The sequence below is a fragment of the Coregonus lavaretus genome (assembly GCF_964263955.1).
Source record: "Coregonus lavaretus genome assembly, chromosome: 13".
Lineage (NCBI taxonomy): Eukaryota > Metazoa > Chordata > Actinopteri > Salmoniformes > Salmonidae > Coregonus > Coregonus lavaretus.
In genome coordinates this window covers 26,269,635-26,289,565 of record NC_140000.1, presented here as the reverse complement: position 1 = coordinate 26,289,565, position 19,931 = coordinate 26,269,635, and the positions used below count along the sequence as shown (strand labels likewise).

Here is a 19,931-nt window from a genome sequence, read left to right as displayed (position 1 = left end):
GAGATCGAGTCTGGCTCTCGACTCGAAACCTGCCCCTCCGCCTGCCCTGCCGGAAGCTGGGTCGGCGGTTTGTGGGGCCCTTCAAAGTCCTGAGAAGATTGAACGAGGTGTGTTACAGGTTACAACTGCCTATTGAGTACAAAAATATTAACCCCTCGTTCCATGTGTCTCTTCTCAGGCCGGTGGTAGCTGGCCCACTCCAAGAAGATGAGATAGGAGAGACCCCTCCGCCCCCTTTGGACATCGAGGGGGCCCCGGCGTACAGGGTCCGGACCATCTTGGACTCGAGGCGCCGGATGAGTGGTCTCCAGTATCTCGTGGAGTGGGAGGGGTACGGTCCGGAGGAATGGTGCTGGGTGCCTAGGAGGGACATCCTCGATCCATCACCTCCTGACTGAGTTCCACCGTGGGCATCCCACGCACCCGGGTCCGCGTCCTCCTGGCCGTCCCCGAGGCCGGGGCCGGCGCACGGCTGGAGCCGCGCGTCAAGGGGGGGGGTACTGTCACGGTTTCGGCCGAGACTGCTCCTCCTCCTGGTTCGGGCAGGCTTCGGCGTTCGCCGTCCCCGGAGTACTAGCTGCCACCGTTGTATGTTTCGTGGTGTGATTGCTTTAGTCTGTCTTGTACACCTGTGTCTGTTTGTGTTCTGATTACGTGTCCTATAAGTTCCCTGTTTTGTATTAGTTAGATTGTGTGTTGTTGTTTGCCTGTCGTGCGGAGCTGCGTGTTTGCGCTCTGTTAGTTTTGTTTATTGTTTTACGCATGTTGCGTAATTCCCTCGCCTCCGTTTGTTTTCGAGGTCGGGTATTGTTTTGTTGCACTTTGGACTAGTAAAGTCTTTTGGACGAATCCTCTGTGTCCTGCGCCTGACTCCTCCACCACATCCACATCGGTTCTTTTGACATTTAATTATTTATGATGGCAGCCATGTTTGTTTATGTTTGACAAGCGAAAACTCCCTAATCCCAGAATGCCATTCACTATAAGATGCAAATAAACAAAGTCAAAGTCAAAGATTCCCATTGCCTGAAAAATATGAACTTTCAGCATATTATAAATCTTCGATGTACTTGTTACAGTGTATACAAGAACCGGAGCACATGACAAGTCGTTTACCGTTTTTGACAAATCACAAAGCAAATAAAATGTTATCACCCCACAGATCAACACCCCAAATACAAGCCTACTGCCTAGCCTAACTGTAGCGTGAAAGCTAAACAGGGATGAAACCATTTTAGGGGGGTTTGTGGGGGGTTTCATTTAATTTGTGTGGGGTTTTCAAGTCCGTGGGGGTAGAAATGCAGGAAGGTATCGTGGGGGGATATGATGGAGGAAATATTACTATGATGGGGGATTTATCAATAAATGGGGGCAAAAACAGGATAAGTTTATACGCTTGCAACCCTGAGGTACCATAGTTACAATCTGATGCTGCATTCAAAACAACTGTGAACTGGGAGCTTGGAAATCTCAGACTTCCGACTTCAGTGCGTTCAAGACAACTGGGAACAAAAAAATAAAAAAAAGCTCAGACTGGGAAAAATATTTTTTAAAAGTCCTCCAACTCGGAATTCCAACTCGGGAACTCAGGCCTCTTTCTAGAGCTCCGACTTTCTGACCTGAAGATCACTGACGTCATGAGTTGACCTCGTATTTTACAGAGTTCCCAGTTGTCGTGAAAGCACCATAAGTCAGTCGAGTGAACTATCCCTTCACCTCCTTTTGTATAACATCTTTGGTCTGACAGACGCTTACGTGACAACCAGAATGCATTGTATAATGTCAACAAACATGGAGCCACACATAGCTGGCAAATAACTTAGCATTAGCTCATTATAATCAGTAAAACCTTCAAAACAAGTATTTTACACACATCGTATGTGTCGATTACAATCTATGCAAGAATCGGAAAGCATGATTTGTCACCAGTACTTCAAAACGTGACAAAAACACTAAATACATTATGCTCCATACATACATGTGGTATGCTACAGTAGAAATGGCAACACGATATACAGAAAATAAGGCACTTACTTTGATAGGAATGTACACGTCCAAAGTTATTATTTGTAAGGAAAACAACAATTTTGGCAATGTGGGTGGGTGCCAGCCGGAAAATGTGCCAGGGGTAAAAGGTTTGTGCAAGGCCTGTTCTGACTAGAAATGTGCAATGTATTCATACTTGATCAGGGGAAACACTGGGGAAGTGCTTGGGCTCTCGTCGAAGATGGAAGTTTGTCCGGCTCAGTAAAGCCTCAAACATAAATTGTCTGCAACAGTGAAATGGGTTACTTCCATGTGAATTAATGAGGAGGCGGAACACACCTCAATTCAAACTTGTTCGAAAATAATTTGAAATTGACAAGTTGAAACATAGCCTATAGATAATTAGCATGCAGCATGCCTTGGTTTGAGGACAGCACGGGTTAACTGTTCTGTTGCGTAACAATCACATTTTGGAACATTGAGTGCATTCTGACATAACGCGCATAAAAAAACAAGCGGTGGAGCCGACCGTTAGAGATGTTTGGAACTCACTCGTGAAAAGGTTAACAATTACAAGCATACCCATAACATGAAACAGTCACCACTATGCTTGAAAATATGGAGAGTGGTACTCAGTAATTTTTGCAGTATTAGTTTAGTGCCTTGTTGCAAACAGGATGCATATTTTGGAATATGTTTTATTCTGTAAAGGCTTCCTTCCTTTAACTCTGTCAATTAGGTTAGTATTGTAGAGTAACTACAATGTTGTTGATCCATCCTCAGTTTTCTCCTATCACAACCATTAAACTCAGTAACTGTTTTAAAGTCACCATTGGCCTCATGGTGAAATCCCTGAGCGATTTTCTTCCTCTCTGGCAACTGAGTTAGGAAGGACACATGTATCTTTGTAGTGACTGGGTGTATTGATGCGCCATCCAAAGTCTAATTAATAACTTCACCATGCTCAAAGGGATATTCAATATACCAATAGGTGCCCTTCTTTGCGAGGCATTGGAAAACCTCCCTGGTCTTTGTGGTTGAATCTGTGGTTGAAATTCACTGCTCAACTGAGGGACCTTACAGATAATTGTATGTGTGGGGTGCAGAGATGAGGTAGTCATTCAAAAATAATGTTAAACACTATTATTGCAACTTATGTGACTTGTTAAGCACATTTTTACTACTGAACTTATTTAGGCTTGCCATAAAAAAGGGGTTGAATACTTATTGACTCAAAACATTTCAGCTTTTCATTATTAATACATTTGTAAAAACATAATTCCATTTTGACATTATGGGGTATTGTGTGTAGGGCAGTGACACAAATTCAGGCTGTAACACAGCAATATGTGGAAAAAGTCAAGGGGTATGAATACAGTCTGAGGGCACTGTAGATTCCATTCCCAGACCTCAGGTTAAACTACTAACCACGTGGCTAATTTGAATAAGCCTCTGGCTGGCAGGCCTGAACATTTAGCCACAGGGTACACATCTATAACACATTAATAATTCAGAAACAACCACGTTTTTATTCAAAGAATGTGTTTATTTATATAAAAAAATCACTATAAGAAATGATTTAACAAATAATGTAATCTTACAATGAAAACATCGCAAACATGTACAAATAGAAAATTTACAAAACAAATGTACAAAATGTACAACAACGGAAAAATCCCCACTTATTTCAATTAGCTATGTATTTTTCTTGTGTCAGTAGGCTATACATTTATGTCTACAAAATGATACAAAACACTTATGTACAAGATTGAGGTTCTGCAGTGAGAAAAATGTCAATGAGATTGCTTCTTCTCCACAGAGTCCAAAAGAAATGTAGAAAAATAGGGGGGAAATTAAAGGCAATAAGTTAATAAGCTGGCTTTAGGTCCTCAGAATTTGCAACAGAAGCCACAGCCCTTGTTGTGACAGCAGTTGCAGCACCAACGGCACAGGGAGAGGTGGCTCTGACGCTTGAACCTGAAAAGCTCCTGTATCCCCACCAAAAAAAGAACATTAAAAAAGGAGGGAACAAGCACATGGTAAGTCTTTTTGTCCAAGTCTCCATTTCATAACCACGTTGCGCACTGTTCGTCCTGAAGCCCTCTCTAACGGCTCACAATCAAACGATAACAGGTAGCACTAGTGGGTTAATTCAATTCTGCAGGGCAAATGCAACCACTTAGATTTTAATTTGCTAAAGGTAATTAGCTTAATTAATTCACACAATTGAACATACCGGTGGACGCATGGACTCGCCGCCCGGCTGTTGATGTTCCCCAACTGGACTGTCAATGCTTCCAACCTCGTCTGTTCGCACCTGCAAAGACATTATGCACAAATTAGTCATGATCAACCTATGCAGACATGTTTGAAGTGGGTTGGTGTTATAAAATTAGACATACCTCGGAGAAAGGAACAGCTGTGCTTTCAAGGATGCACATACATGCGAGGACGACCGCCACTGCAACTGCAACACTGAAGGACTTCATTCTCCGTTATGTTAGAAGGCTTATAGCCTATTGAAATCAGTCCTGTTGAAATCAGTTGGAATTGAAGCGACAGCCTATGAAGATCAGAACTCTTCAATATTCCCATAAAGAGACACTCTCCAACGCACAACTTTCAATGCACTAGATGAGTCCTAAGTTAGTTGATGGTCCTTTTGGTGTTAGCGGTTGAGGGACTTCTCTGTCTTGTGTTAAGACTGCGGTACACCAGTATTTATACACACTTTGGCCACTGTTGTGCAATCCTGCCACTTGACCCGATTTCCACTAGATAACACAGCCGCTCCGGCGGGAGAAATCAATAGACGAATATCACAGCTAATCACAACACTGTAAGTCATACTGTGAAACACTATCATTCCACTATTACTGCAGACATATCATGGACATTTTCTGACATTACAGTACAATGCAAAAATTCTACAAAAAAATCCTATGTGTAGCACCTTTCATTCAGGTGTTTCAAGTGCTATTAGGAATAAAATAATATGATAGTTTTATGTGGCAGGCATTATCAGACCTAATGAAAAAGAAAATATTTAAAAAGGTTTAGGTGGGTTTTATAATAGTGATTCACGCTTGAATTGTTAGGCAAAGGTATTTTTGTAGTTGAGAAAAAACCTACATTTATTTGAATGTGTCGTCTACTGAAATGTCCTGCGTGGCTCACTTGGTAGAGCATGTTGCTTGCAACGCCAGGGTTGTGGGTTTGATTCCCAAGGGGGACCAGTACATAGAAAAAAAAGTATGAGATGAATGCACTTACTGTAAGTTGCTCTGGATAAGAGTGTATCTTTAAAACATTTACAATGACACATGCTATGCTGCTATATCACATTTCAGAAACACAAAATGATACTGTGAAAATTGTAAGCCTCTGAATGCATAATTTCCATCCTCAAAATAGTCTGTGATAAGTGGTTAATAGCCTAATAATAATGAATTGTACGTGCTCTCAATGGCTCAACTTGTTTGAAATTATACAATTATATTTAAATCCATTCACTAAGTATTTTATTGGCTGTGCCCAACTTGTCTCTTTAAGTGAAATAACATGTTGTGGGGACCCCTGCGTCAGTCTGACTTGTATATAGAGAACCCTTTGTCATTGCTTGTTGACTTTGGGTGATCGGGAACATCAGTGTCAACAAATATAACCATGAATGACTCCTCATTGGAATCCACCCAGCTAGCTTAATTTGTTGAGTAGTAATGAAAGTGGGGGTGAGGGAGGAACTTTCTGCTGTGTCACCAGTTGCCAGCACTATCTTTGTGAATCTTCTGGTCAAACAGAGCTCGGCTCCAGTGGGGTGGACACAGAGACACAGTCACCTAGACAGGCGCCAGTCCACCACTCGCTCCTCCTGGGCCGGGGCATTGACATTGTTTCCCCCCCTCTGTCATCCTAACTACCTCTGTCTCCCACCTCCTCCCTCTCACCACCTCACATGTACTTTATTTGTCTGGGCACTTGACCCAAAATGTCCCAAAAATTAAGTTAAGAAAAATATTTACTAATGAAATAGCCAACCAGCGAAAAACCGACCCCCACCTTCTCTAGACCAGCCAGAAAGCCTGTTGTCTTGCCCAGTTGGTGTGGCTAATTTGTTCATGTAGAACTGGATCACTGAGTATACAAAAAAACGTCCTAATTTTTAGTTGCAAATTCGTCGGGGCATGGACTCTACAAAGTGTCGAAAGCTTTTCACAGGGATGCTGGCCCATGTTGACTCCAATGCTTCCCACAGTGTCAAGTTGGCTGGATGTCCTTTGGGTGGTGGACCATTTTTAATACACATGGGAAACTGTTGAGCATGAAAAACCCAGCAGCGGTGCAGTTCTTGACACAAACCAGTGCGCCTGGCACCTACTACCATACCCCGTTCAAAGGCACTTCAATCTTTTGTCCTTCCCATTCACCCTCTGAATGTCACACATTCACAATCCATGCCTCAATTGTCTCAAGGCTTTAAAAAAAATTGTTTCACCTGTCTCCTCCCCTTCATCTACACTGATTTAAATGGATTTAACAAGTGACATCAATAAGGGATAATACCTTTCACCTGGACTCACCTGGTCAGTCTATGTCATGGAATATGTGCCATTCACAGTGGTTAAATATCCCTATTTTGACATACAGTCTCTTCAGAAAGTTTTTCATACACCTTGACTTATTCAAAATTTTGTTGTCACTGCCTGATTTCAAAATGGATTAAAATAGATTTTTTTTTACACACAATACCCCATAATGACAAAGTGAAAACATGTTTTTAGAAATATTTGCAAATTTAGTGAAAACTAAATACAGACATATATAGTTAGCATAAGTATTCACACCCCTGAGTCAATACTTTGTAGAAGCACCTTTGGCAGCCATTACAGCTTTAAGTCTTTCTGGGTAAGTCTCTAAGAGCTTTCCACACCTGGATTGTGCAACATTTGCCCATTCATATTTTCAAAATTCTTCAAGCTCCGTCAAATTGGTTGTTGATCAATGCTAGACAACCATTTTCAGGTCTTGCCTTAGATTTTCAAGTAGATTTCAACATAAGTTAAACTGTAACTCGGCCACTCAGGAACATTCACAGTCTTCTTGGTAAGCAACTCCTGTGTAGATTTGACCATATGTTTTAGGTTATTGTCCTGCTGAAATGTGAATTAATTTCCCAGTGTCTGGTGGAAAGCAGACTGAACCAGGTTTTCCTTTAGGATTTGAACTGTGCTTAGCTCCATTCGGTTTATTTTGTATCCTGAAAAACTCCCCAGTCCTTAACGATTACAAGCATACCCATAACATGATGCACCCACCACTATGCTTGAAAATATGGAAAGTGGTACTGAGTAATGTGTTGTATTGGATTTGTATTTGAATTGCTTTGCCACATTTTTTGCAGTATTACTTTCATGCCTTATTGCAAACAGGATGCATGTTTTGGAATATTGTCATTCTGTACAGGCTTCCTACTTTTCACTCCGTCAATTAGGTTAGTATTGTGGAGCAACTACAATGTTGTTGATCCATCCTCAGTTTTCTACTATCACAGCCATTAAACTTTATAACTGTTTTGAAGTCACCATTGGCCTCATGGTGAAATCGCTGAGCGGTTTCCTTCCTCTCTGGCAACTGAGCTAGGAAGGACGCCTGTATTTTTGTAGTGACTGGGTGTAATGATACACCATCCAAAGTCTAATTAATAACTTCAACATGCTCAAACGGATATTCAATGTCTGTATTTTTTTTTTTTTACCCATCAACCAATAGGTGCCATTCTTTGTGAGGCATTGGAAAACCTCCCTGGTCTTTATGGTTGAATATGTGTTTGAAATTCACTGCTTGACTGAGGGACCTTACAGATAACTGTATGTGTGGGGTACAGAAATTAGGTAGTCATTGAAAAATCATGTTAATTAACCCATAACAGTCTAAGCCCTTTCTGAGCTATATGGAAATGTTTTAAGAAGGTCATACCAAGGATCACTTAGCTATTTGATTTTGAATTTTAAGACCCCTTGAAGTTTCCCAAAAATACGTTTTGGGCCTTATTGTTATTAGCCCATAGAAACGCATTGAAAAACAGATTCACTACATGGAACAACAGATAGTCCCCAAAATAAATCTAAAAGAAGTTTGTTCTGAAGTGTCTGTCCTATATCTGAGAAATAAAAGAAAGATCAGGAAACATATATAGACACTACCAGTCAAATGTTTGGACACACGTACTGATTTAAGTTTTTTTTCTTTATTTTTTATATTTTTTACATTGTAGAATAATAGTGGTCATCAAAACTATGAAATAACACATATGGAATCATGTAGTAAACAAAAAAGTGTTAAACAATTCCAAATATATGTTACATTTGAGATTCTTCAAATAGCTACACTTTGCCTTGATGACAGCTATAAACACTCTTGGCATTCTCTCAACCAGCTTCACCTGGAATGCTTTTCTAACAGTCTTGAAGGAGTTTCCACATATGCTGAGCACTTGTTGGCTGCTTTTCCTTCACTCTGCGGTCCGACTCATCCCAAACCATCTCAATTGGATTGAGGTCAGGGGACTGTGGAGATCAGGTCATCTGATGCAGCACTCCATCATTCTCCTTCTTGGTCAAATAGCCCTTACACAGCCTGGAGGTGTGTTGGGTCATTGTCCTGTTGAAAAACAAATGATAGTCCCATTAAGCCCAAAACAGATGGGATGGCGTATCACTGCAGAATGCTGTGGTAGCCATGCTGGTGAACTGTGCCTTGAATTCTGAATAAAATCACAGACAGGGTCACCAGCAAAGCACCCCCACACCATAACACCTCCTCCTCCATGCTTAACAGTGGGAAATACACATGCAGAGATCATCCGTTCACCCACAATGCGTCTCACAAACACACGGCGGCTGGAACCAAACATTTCAAATTTGGACTCCAGACCAAAGGACAAATTTCCACCGTCTAATGTCCATTGCTCGTGTTTCTTGGCCCAAGCAGGTCTGTTTTTCTTATTGGTGTCCTTTAGTAGTGGTTTCTTCTGTCCCCTCTGAACAGTTGATGTTGAGATGTGTCTGTTACTTGAACTCTGTGAAGCATTTATTTGGCTTGCAATTTCTGAGGCTGGTAACTCTAATGAACTTATCCTCTGCAGCAGAGGTAACTCTGGGTCTTCCATTCCTTTGGCGGTCCTCATGAGAGCCAGTTTCATCATAGCGCTTGATTTGATGGTTTTTGTGACTGCACTTGTAGAAACATTCAAAGTGCTTGAAATTTTCCGGATTGGCTGACCTTCATGTCTTAAAGTAATGATGGACTGTCATTTCTCTTTACTTATTTGAGCTGTTCTTGCCATAATATGGACTTGGTCTTTTACCAAAAATTGGCTATCTTCTGTATACCCCCCCTACCTTGTCACAACACAACTGATTGGCTCAAACACATTAAGAAGGAAAGAAATTCCACAAATTAACTTTTAAGAAGGAACACCTGTTAATTGAAATGCATTCCAGGTGACTACCTAATGAAGCTGGTTGAGAGAATGCCAAGAGTGTGCAAAGCTGTCATCAAGGCAAAGGGTGGCTATTTGAAGAATCTCAAATATGAAATATTTTTTGATTTGTTTAACACTTTTTTGATTAATACATGATTCCATAATTTTGATGTCTTTACTATTATTCAGCAATGTAGAAAATAGTAAAAATAAAGAAAAGCCCTTGAATGAGTAGGTGTTCTAAAACATTTGACCGGTAGTGTATGTGTTCGTGAGAGTCTCACCTTTCCATAGAGGGGTCATATTAGCCCTAACGGTTCAGACGCTACAGACAGAAGTTGGTAGATTGGCTGTACGGACTTCAGACGAGTCCCAAGACGCTTGTGGGGATTGTAGAGCAAAATGGAGAACACCATTGTATTCGTGAGAGTCTCATTTTTCCTTGGATGGGTCATAATAGTTTGTAGGTTAAACCTTTCACTACAGACGATTTTGTAAGAAGACCAAATTTAAGGATGTCTCATGGTCTGACAAACACCGCTGTAGCTCTGTCACCTTTCAACACAGATGCGGAAGTGCGACATCGGCAGATTTTGTGGATTGAAATGCATCAAAAAAACTGACAGATTTTTATGGGGATTTTTTCTCATTATGCTAATATGATTTCCGTGGGGACTCGGATTTCCGTTGGGGCTCGGACATCGGCTCTAGGGGGCTTTAAACGCTACTATTGCACACAGAGTGAGTCCATGCAACTTATTGTGTGACTTGTTAAGCACATTTTTACTACTGAATTTATTTAGTCTTGCCATAATAAAGGGGTTGAATACTTATTACCTCAAGACATTTCAGCTTTTCGTTTTTTTATAAATATGTAAACATTTCTAAAAACACAATTCCACTTTGACATTATGGGGTATTGTGTGTAGGCCAGTGACACAAAATCTCAACTTAATCCATTTTCAATTCAAGCTGTAACACAACAATATGTGGAAAAAGTCAAGGGTTATGAATACTTTCTGAAGGCACTGTAGGTTCCATTCCCAGACCTCAGGGTAAACTACTAGCCACGTGGCTAATTTGAATAAGCCTCTGGCTGTCAGGCCTGAAAATTTAGCCATAGGGTACACATCTATAACAAATTCATAATTCAGAAACAACCCTGTTTGTTATTCAAAGAATGTGTTTATTTATATTAAAAAATACTATAAAAAATGATTTAACAAATACTTTTTTAGAATGAAAACATCGCAAACATGTACAAATAGAAAATTGACAAAACAAATGTACAAAATGTACAACAATGGAAAAATCCCCACTTATTTCAATTAGCTATGTATTTTTCTTGTGTCAGTAGGCTATACATTTATGTCTACAAAATGATACAAAACACTTATGTACAAGATTGAGGTTCTGCAGTGAGAAAGACGTCAATGAGATTGCTTCTTCTCCACAGAGTCCAAAAGAAATGTAGAAGAATAGGGGGAAAATTAAAGGCAATAAGTTAATAAGCTGGCTTTAGGTCCTCAGAATTTGCAGCAGAAGCCACAGCCCTTGTTGTGACAGCAGTTGCAGCACCAACGGCACAGGGAGAGGTGGCTCTGACGCTTGAACCTGAAAAGCTCCTGTTCCCCGCCAAAAAATGAATATGAAAAAAAGAGGGAACAAGCACATGGTAAGTATTTTTGTCCAAGTCTCCATTTCATAACCACATTGCACACTGCTCACCCTGAAGCACTTTCTAACGGCTCACAATCAAATGGTTAACAGGTACCGCTAGTGGGCTAATTCTATTCCGAGGGTGAAACGCAACCACTTAGATGTTAATTTGCTAAAGATAATTAGCTTAATTCATTCACTCAATTGAACGTACCGGTGGACGCATGGACTCGCTGCCCGGCTGTTGATGTTCCCCAACTGGACTGTCAATGCTTCCAACCTCCTCCGTTCGCACCTGCAAAGACATTATGTACAAATTAGTCATGATCAACCTCTAAAATCAATGCACACGTTTGTAGTGGGTTGGTGTTGGAGAATTAGACATACCTCAGAGAAAGGAACAGCTGTGCTTTCAAGGATGCACATACATGCGAGGACTACCACCACTGCAACTGCAACACTGAAGGCCTTCATTCTCGGTTTTGTTAGGAAGCTTATAGCTAATTTAAAAGCCCTGTTGAAATCAGTTGGAATTGAAGTGACAGTTTATGAAGAAAATCAGAACTCTCTCCAATGCACAATTTTCAATGCGCTAGATGAGTCCAAAGTTGGCTGAGTGTCGTTTTGGTGTCAGCGGTTGAGGGACTTCACTGTCATGTGTTGAGACTGCGGTGCACTGGTATTTATACACACTTTGGCCACTATTGTGCAATCCCCCCCCCCCCCCCCCCCCCCCCCCCACAGAGCTCATTCCCGTCGCATATTACCTAATCCACTTTCCCGTTTTGTGCATGGTGACATTTTATTGAAAGATTTGTGGAAATTACCTAACAGCAGGAGTCATGGACAGATACTGGAAGTGTATGGCTGGCTGCACAGCCTTTTGTCTGACCTGGGAAATTCCTCCACATGAGGGAGTGAGCCATTACAGTATCCATTCCTCTGTCTAAAGGATGTAATTATAACCCCTCCAAAGGAATAATTAGCCCTTCTTTTGCAACGCTTTCATTTGACGTATAATGTGGTGTAATGTGAGGAACCTGCAGTCTAACAGAATGAAATGAATTTGAAAGAAGAGGAAAAGTAGAACAGTGAAAAAAAAAAAAGAGAGGTGCAAATAGAGCTCTTAATTCAGGTGACAATATTATGTGACATGCATTATGTAGTGTTTATCAGACCTAATGAAAAAAAACAATATTTCAAAAGGTCAGGTAGGCAATATAAAACGCAATTCACACTTGAATTGTTAGGTAAAGGTAATTTTGTAGTTTAAAAAAAAGACATTTTTCTATTTTATTTTAATTTGTAGGCTATTACAATGACACATTTAATATCCTGCTATGCTGCTACACTGAGTGTACAAAACATTAAGAACACCTTCCTAATTTGTCAGGGCATGGACTATATAAGGTGTCGAAAGCGTTCCACAAGGATCCTGGCCCATGTTGACTCCAATACTTCCCACAGTTGTGTCAAGTTGGCTGGATGTCCTTTGGGTGTTGAACCATTCTTGATACACACGGGAAACTGTTGAGCATGAAAAACCCAGCAGCGTTGCAGTCCTTGAGACAAACCGGTGTGCCTGGCACCTACTACCATACCCCGTTCAAAGGCACTTAAATATTTTGTCTTGCCCATTCATCCTCCAAATGGCACACATACACAATCCATGTCTCAATTGTTTTAAGACTTAAAAATCCTTCTTTAACCTGTCTCCTCCCCTTAATTTACACTGATTAAAGTGGATTTAACAAGTGACATCAATAAGGGATCATAGCTTCACCTGGATTCACTTGGTCAGTCTATGTCATGGAAAAAGCAGGTGTTCCTAATGTTTTGTACACTCTGTGTATATCACATTTCATGCACAGAAAATTATACAGTAAATTGTAAGCCTCTGAATGCATAATTTGCATCCTCAAAGAGTCTGTGATGAGTTGATAAGTAGTTAATAGCCTAATAATAATTAATGGTACTTTCACTCAAGGGCTCAACTTGTTTGATATTATATCATTATACTATTAGGTTTTAATCCATTCACTAAGTATTTTATTGGCTGTGCCCAACTTGTCTCTTTAAAGGGATACTTCAGGATTTTTACAGAGGCCCTTTATCTACTTCAAACTGCACGCAGAGACATAAAAATGGTATCCACAAGTTAATCTGACTCTGAGGAAGTATATAAAGGGCCTTATTGCCAAAATCCCGAAGTATCCCTTTAAGTGAAATAACATGTTGTGGGGACCCCTGCGTCAGTCTGTCTCGTATATAGATAACTCTTTGCCATCGCTTGTTGACTTTGGGTGACCGGAACATCAGTGTCAACAAATTTAACCACGAATGACTCCTCATTGGAATCCACCCAGCTAGCTTAATTTGTTGAGTAGTAGTGAAAGTGGGGGTGAGGTAGGAGGTTTTGGCCAGTGTCACCATCTGCCAGCACTATCTTTGTGAATCTTCTGGTCAAACAGAGCTCGGCTCCAGTGGGGTGGACACAGAGACACAGTCAGCTAGACAGGCACCAGTCCACCACTCGCTCCTCCTGGGCTGGGGCATTGGCATTGTTTCCACCCTCTGTCATCCTAACTACCTCTGTCTCCCCCCTCCCTCCGCCTCCCTCTCACCACCTCATATGTACTTTATTTGTTCTGGCACTTGACCCAAAATGTCCCAAAAATTAAGTTGAGAAAAATCATATTTACTACTTAAATAGCCAACCGCCCAAAAACCCAATCATCATCTTTCTTCCGACACCCCACCTTCTCCAGACCAGGCAGAAAGCCTGTCGTCTTGCACGGTTGCTGTGGCAAATTTGTTCATGTAGAACTGGGTCACTATCAGCTTATTATTGAGAAAAATATGCTAATGAACACTAGTAGTGTTTAGTATTCAAAGACCATGCCCTGCACCTGACTACAGCAACTCTGTCCAATTTGTCCTCCCTTTGCTGTGACATTATCTGCCTCGCGGGGCAGTGTTGAGGGCTGACTGTTTCAGTAGGCTGTACTAGCAAGCCAGACACAGTTAGTACAGGGGTTAGGATTTTCCCAGTGCAGATACTGTACAACTGCCAATCTTCTTGGGAAATTCCATTCTCCTTTTTGCAGAGTAATATGGACCATGTTAAATATTTCAATTTAGAAATGGACCATCTTGGTTCCCTTGTCTAGCAGAACCTACCAGAGAAAAACTGAAATAACCACATAAGCAATGCAGAGAACTTGTCTTGTAGGTCCCCCTGAGCACATGACTTGTCCTTCTCGCCACTGCTTGGCTGCTCAGTCTCTTGTTGTAAATAAGAAAATATGTCTCCTGTGGTGCTTACTGTAGAACCAGATGAGAGTCTGTGGGGAATAGAGGTACTGGAGGCAGTGTGAATCACTAAAGCTCTTCTGCCTTGCACTCTTGACATGAACAAGCCTCAGCCTGAGAGAGCTGGATAGGCTGAGGTTGGAGACAATACCCGTTGTTGAAATGCAATTTCTGTAAGGTAGAGAACATCTCAGCACACAAAGGAGAGAGAGCCATTCAGGCCAAGTTTTCGAACTCTTGAGTGTTAAGGGTTATTCATTGGGCCTACAGTACAGGAGTGTATTGAGGACTGTGGCATTTGTTGGAGTCAACCATGCATGTTATTTACTAGCCAGCAGCTCTCACTGGGTAAGCGTTGTAATTATAAAGACCTCCCGATTCTACTCGATGAATTGAGGACAGTTGTGTTGTGTAGTGCTATCCAAGACATATAAGAAAAATAATAGTAGAGGTAGCTAGTGAAAAAGAAGTGAAACTCAGGTATGATATGAAACACCCAGACCTTTTCAAACAAATAACCATATGAGGATTCATAGTTCTATTCATACACTATAAAATAACAAATAAGTTACATAACTACTGTAATACTATTACAATATTTATTACAATATTACTATATTTATTACAATAATACAATACTTAACCATTGTATTTATATGTCAGCCTTGATGACATCGCACTGGGCACAGACATCAGTTCAACGTGAATTCAACGTGACATCAACAAAAAATGTCACCCTGTCATTGGATTTACAGTAAGGGAAAAAAGTATTTGATCCCCTGCTGATTTTGTACGTTTGCCCACTGACAAAGAAATGATCAGTCTATAATTTTAATGGTAGGTTTATTTGAACAGTGAGAGACAGAATAACAACAACAAAAATCCAGAAAAACGCATGTCAAAAATGTTATAAATTTATTTTGCATTTTAATGAGAGAAATAAGTATTTGACCCCCTCTCAATCAGAAAGATTTCTGGCTCCCAGGTGTCTTTTATACAGGTAACGAGCTGAGATTAGGAGCACACTCTTAAAGGGAGTGCTCCTAATCTCAGCTTGTTACCTGTATAAAAGACACCTGTCCACAGAAGCAATCAATCAATCAGATTCCAAACTCTCCACCATGGCCAAGACCAAAGAGCTCTCCAAGGATGTCAGGGACAAGATTGTAGACCTACACAAGGCTGGAATGGGCTACAAGACCATCGCCAAGCAGCTTAGTGAGAAGGTGACAACAGTTGGTGCGATTATTCGCAAATGGAAGAAACACAAAATACCTGTCAATCTCCCTCGGCCTGGGGCTCCATGCAAGATCTCACCTCGTGGAGTTGCAATGATCATGAGAACGGTGAGGAATCAGCCCAGAACTACACGGGAGGATCTTGTCAATGATCTCAAGGCAGCTGGGACCATAGTCACCAAGAAAACGTTTTCCACGTTGATTCAACATCCTCACATTATAAAAAAAAGAAAGACATTTGTTTGGTAAAAACAGCAGGATATTATGTCAGCCTTGGTGACATACTGAATAACTACAATGGTTAAATATCCCTATGTTGTCAAATCTAAGGAGACCAGTTGATTCTTAACATGGTACCCATGTTGACATTTTGAAGGCTTATAATGGGGGTGTCCGATGTCCCATAACTCAAACCCTGTACGCCTGCTACTCTTTGAATAAGCCAGTTGTCTGCAGCGGTCTGTTAGAGTACCATCCCAACTGTGGGGAAAGAAAGAGAGAGAGTATGTCTCAATCTGAGGTACATGGGATCAGAGATCAACCACTTCAAACAGAGCAGGGGGCACACAGGCGCCTGGCTGGCTGTGTGTGTTTGACTGGCGGCTGTCAGACTGGCCGAGAGACAAGCACAGAGGGAGGGAGGGGGGAGGGGGGAGGGGGAAGTAGGGGAGGTGTGTGGAGGTGGTGAGAAGGGGAAAAATTAGATGTATCAGGATTAATAAGGATCAAGATGATTTTGCAGCAGCATGTGTCCATCTTTGACTGTTGATTGACGGAACATGCAGGCAGCTACATTTAAATAAATGCAGGGATTAATAGCTATTGGATTGTTCATATAAAGATGTAAATAGAGAGAAAACAAGACAAATGTGAAATGTCTTACATTACGTGACTTTTGCGCCATAAAAAAAAAAAAGTGCATTACATCTGACTATGTAAATAGTTGTATACTGACATGCTGTATAAACGAATATGCTATATGATAATTTCTTAATGAATTCACCAAATAATAATGAAGAATAGTCACCCAAAACATTATACTTGGAACTGTTTATTTTTTTCATCTTCTGGGGCCAGTGGAAAGAAGGGACAGCAGCCGCCAGGAAAGATAAGGGACATTTTGTGACTTGATTGGGAAATAAATGACTTATAAAAGCTACTCTCTGGTCAGTAAAACTGTGTGGACAACCTGTTTGTTATCTGAGCTGAGGTCTTGATACTCTGTTTGTGGAGATGGAAGTCCCTTGGATGAAGATCATGGTCATTCTGGGGTTAACTTTTACTGTGTTCTCTGAACCAGCTGACGACAAAGTCTCTGAATATCTTAAAGTCGCCTGTATATGAGCCAGGGGTGGTTTTGTACGTGTTACGGAGGCACGCCTCTCTGCGAAGAGATACACTTTTATACATTGTGCAATAACCCTTACCCACCACCAGGACACTGCTGTGGAGAATGTAATCATTGTGACTTCCACACCAAAGTCCTCAACAACGGCCAGTCATTCCCTGACCCAAGAGTCTCTTGCTGCAACTGCAACTGCAATGACAGCTCAGTGATTTGTGAGAGGATGAGGGCCTCAATGCTCCAAAGGTGGAGAGTTATTTCTATAAGAACATTATCTTCAGCAACGGCCGGTCCATCACTGACCCCAAAGACATTTACATTTACGTCATTTAGCAGACGCTCTTATCCAGAGCGACTTACAGTTAGTGATTACATTTATTTTTATTTTTATACTGGCCCCCCGTGGGAATCGAACCCACAACCCTGGCGTTGCAAACACCATGCTCTATCAACTGAGCTACATCCCTGCCGGCCATTCCCTCCCCTACCCTAGACGACGCTGGGCCAATTGTGCGCCGCCCATGAGTCTCCCGGTCGCGGCCGGCTGCGACAGAGCCTGGATTCGAACCAGGATCTCTAGTGGCACAGTTAGCACTGCGATGCAGTGCCTTAGACCACTGCGCCACTCACGAGTACACACAAAGACACAAAGACACAAAGACTCCTGCAGAGTGTGCCACTGCCATTATGGTGCACACTGGTGTACAACATAGAAACCGTGTCCCACTGCTGCTGCAGAGTGTAACAGTGCGTACACCTACACCGACCGTACGTACACCTACAACAGTGTCCCCAACAACGGACAGTCCACCCGTGCCCCCAAACATCCGTATCCGAAATACGTATTTCAATTAATTTTGAGTATTTTGTCATTTGTATTTGAGAGGCCTGAAAAAAAATCACCATGTAATTTGTAGCAAGATACACTACATGTACTCTATGTGGAGACCCCTTCAAATGAGTGGATTTTGGCTATTTCAGCCACCACCGTTGCTGACAGGTGTATAAAAACAAGCACACAGCCATACAATCTACATAGACAAACATTGGCAGTAGAATGGCCCGTAATAAAGAGCTCAGTGACTTTCAACGTGACACCGTCATTGGATGCCACCTTTCCAACAAGTCAGTTCGTCAAATGTGTGCCCAGCTAAAGCTGCACTGGTCAACTGTAAGTGCTGTTATTGTGAAGTGGAAACGTCTAGGCGGAACAACAGTTCAGGCACGAAGTGGTAGGCCACACAAGCTCACAGAACCGGACCGCCGAGTGCTGAGGCGCATATCACGTAAAAACACTCACTACCGAGTTCCAAACTGCCTCTGGAAGTAACATCAGCATAAGTGTTCGTCAGGAGCTTCATGAAATGGGTTTCCATGGCCGAGCAGCCTAAGATCACCATGCGCAATGTCAAGCGTTGGCTATGGTGGTGTAAAGCTCGCCGCAATTGAACTCTGGAGCAGTGGAAACGTGTTCTCTGGAGTGATGAATCACGCTTCACCACCTGGCAGTCAGACGGACGAATCTGGGTTTGGCTGATGCCAGGAGAACGCTACCTGCCCGAATGCATAGCGCCAACTGTAAAGTTAGGTGGAAGAGGAGCTAGGCCCCTAAGTTCCAATTACATTCTAGATGATTCTGTGCTTCCAACTTTGTGGAAACAGTTTGGGGATGGCCCTTTCCTGTTTCAGCATGACAATGTCGTGATCGGTGTAGAAGAACTTGACTGGCCTGCACAGAGCCCTGACCTCAACCCCATCGAACACCTTTGGGATGAATTGGAACGCCGACTGCGAAACAGGCCTAATCGCCCAACATCAGTGCCCGACCTCACTAATGCTCTTGTGGCTGAATGGAAGCAAGTCCCCACAGAAATGTTCCAACATCTAGTGGAAAGCCTTCCCAGAAGAGTAGAGGCTGTTATAGCAGCAAACGGGGGACCAACTCCATATTAAAGCCCATGATTTTGGAATGAGATGTTCATTGAGCAGGTGTCCACATACCTTTGGCCATGTAGTGTACCTCATATAAATGTTTTTGCTGCATTGGTAAGAGAAGTCTTATGGCACTGGATTAGTTGATGCACATGGATGCACTTCCAGAGCGAGGATAATGCAGTGAATTTGGTCCAAAAAGGGGAAGTGAACTGAACTTTGAAAGCGAACACTGTTATTATTGCCACACTATCACTACACTCACTGGAGTCTTGTGCGTCGACTTTCATTCAAAAACCTTTGCACCTCAGATAACATCACGATCATGGCCACAGCATCTTATTTCTGACACTTATGCAGCGAATTTGGAGCAATAGGGGGCCACAAAGCTGTGCGGACTAACAACTGTGTCAATTATCTGGGCTATTGGTATTGTTCATAGCATCTTAACCAAGGGTCACAGTTTGTTTTAGAACTAATTAAGGAGGCTACTTGCAAATGTATTTTCTATATTTAAAATTATAATAATTAACTATATTTTGGCACCAGTATTTTGTAGTTTATTTAGTATTTCAATGCATCTTTGCCCATCTCTGCTGAAAGACCACCTGAAATAGGGGCTCAGGCAGGAGTTGCACACACCTGCTGCTGAACATACTTAAATGATAATCTTCTTATTAGAGATTACCAGAATTTTCATTTAAGAAAAATAAAACAAGTATCCGTCTGCTAGCAGCTTATAATGAGGACTGCTCTTTCTACCTTTACCGTTATTATTTTTCAGAGCCTGGGCCCAGATCGGTTTGTGCTTGTCTACTCCATTGCGGTCAGTATCAAACGTTTGCTTTGGCCTGACAATTCCAAAAGGAGATGGCAAGAACAGAAACAGACTTGGACCCAGGCTACATTATTCACTCATGTGCCCTCAATGTCTTAACCCTTACTAATTATCTTCAACCTTTGTTATTAATATACA

At 41.7% G+C, this 19,931-nt stretch overlaps 2 protein-coding genes across 2 annotated transcripts; both read right to left on the bottom strand.

Annotated features, from left to right (window-relative positions):
• Nucleotides 1-3,492: 3,492 nt before the first annotated feature.
• LOC311140298 (hepcidin-like) lies at nt 3,493-4,697 on the bottom strand. Its single transcript, XM_084175287.1, has 3 exons — nt 4,389-4,697; nt 4,223-4,303; nt 3,493-3,974 (listed from the first exon to the last, which is right to left on the bottom strand). Exons 1-3 carry the CDS (start codon nt 4,473-4,475, stop codon nt 3,876-3,878), a joined length of 267 nt encoding a protein of 88 aa, XP_084031413.1. The 5' UTR covers nt 4,476-4,697; the 3' UTR covers nt 3,493-3,875.
• Nucleotides 4,698-10,634: 5,937 nt separating this feature from the next.
• Nucleotides 10,635-11,797, bottom strand: LOC311140297 (hepcidin-like). The gene is made up of 3 exons (XM_084175286.1): nt 11,516-11,797; nt 11,343-11,423; nt 10,635-11,094 (listed from the first exon to the last, which is right to left on the bottom strand). Exons 1-3 carry the CDS (start codon nt 11,600-11,602, stop codon nt 10,996-10,998), a joined length of 267 nt encoding a protein of 88 aa, XP_084031412.1. The 5' UTR covers nt 11,603-11,797; the 3' UTR covers nt 10,635-10,995.
• Between the last annotated feature and the right edge of the window lie 8,134 nt (nt 11,798-19,931).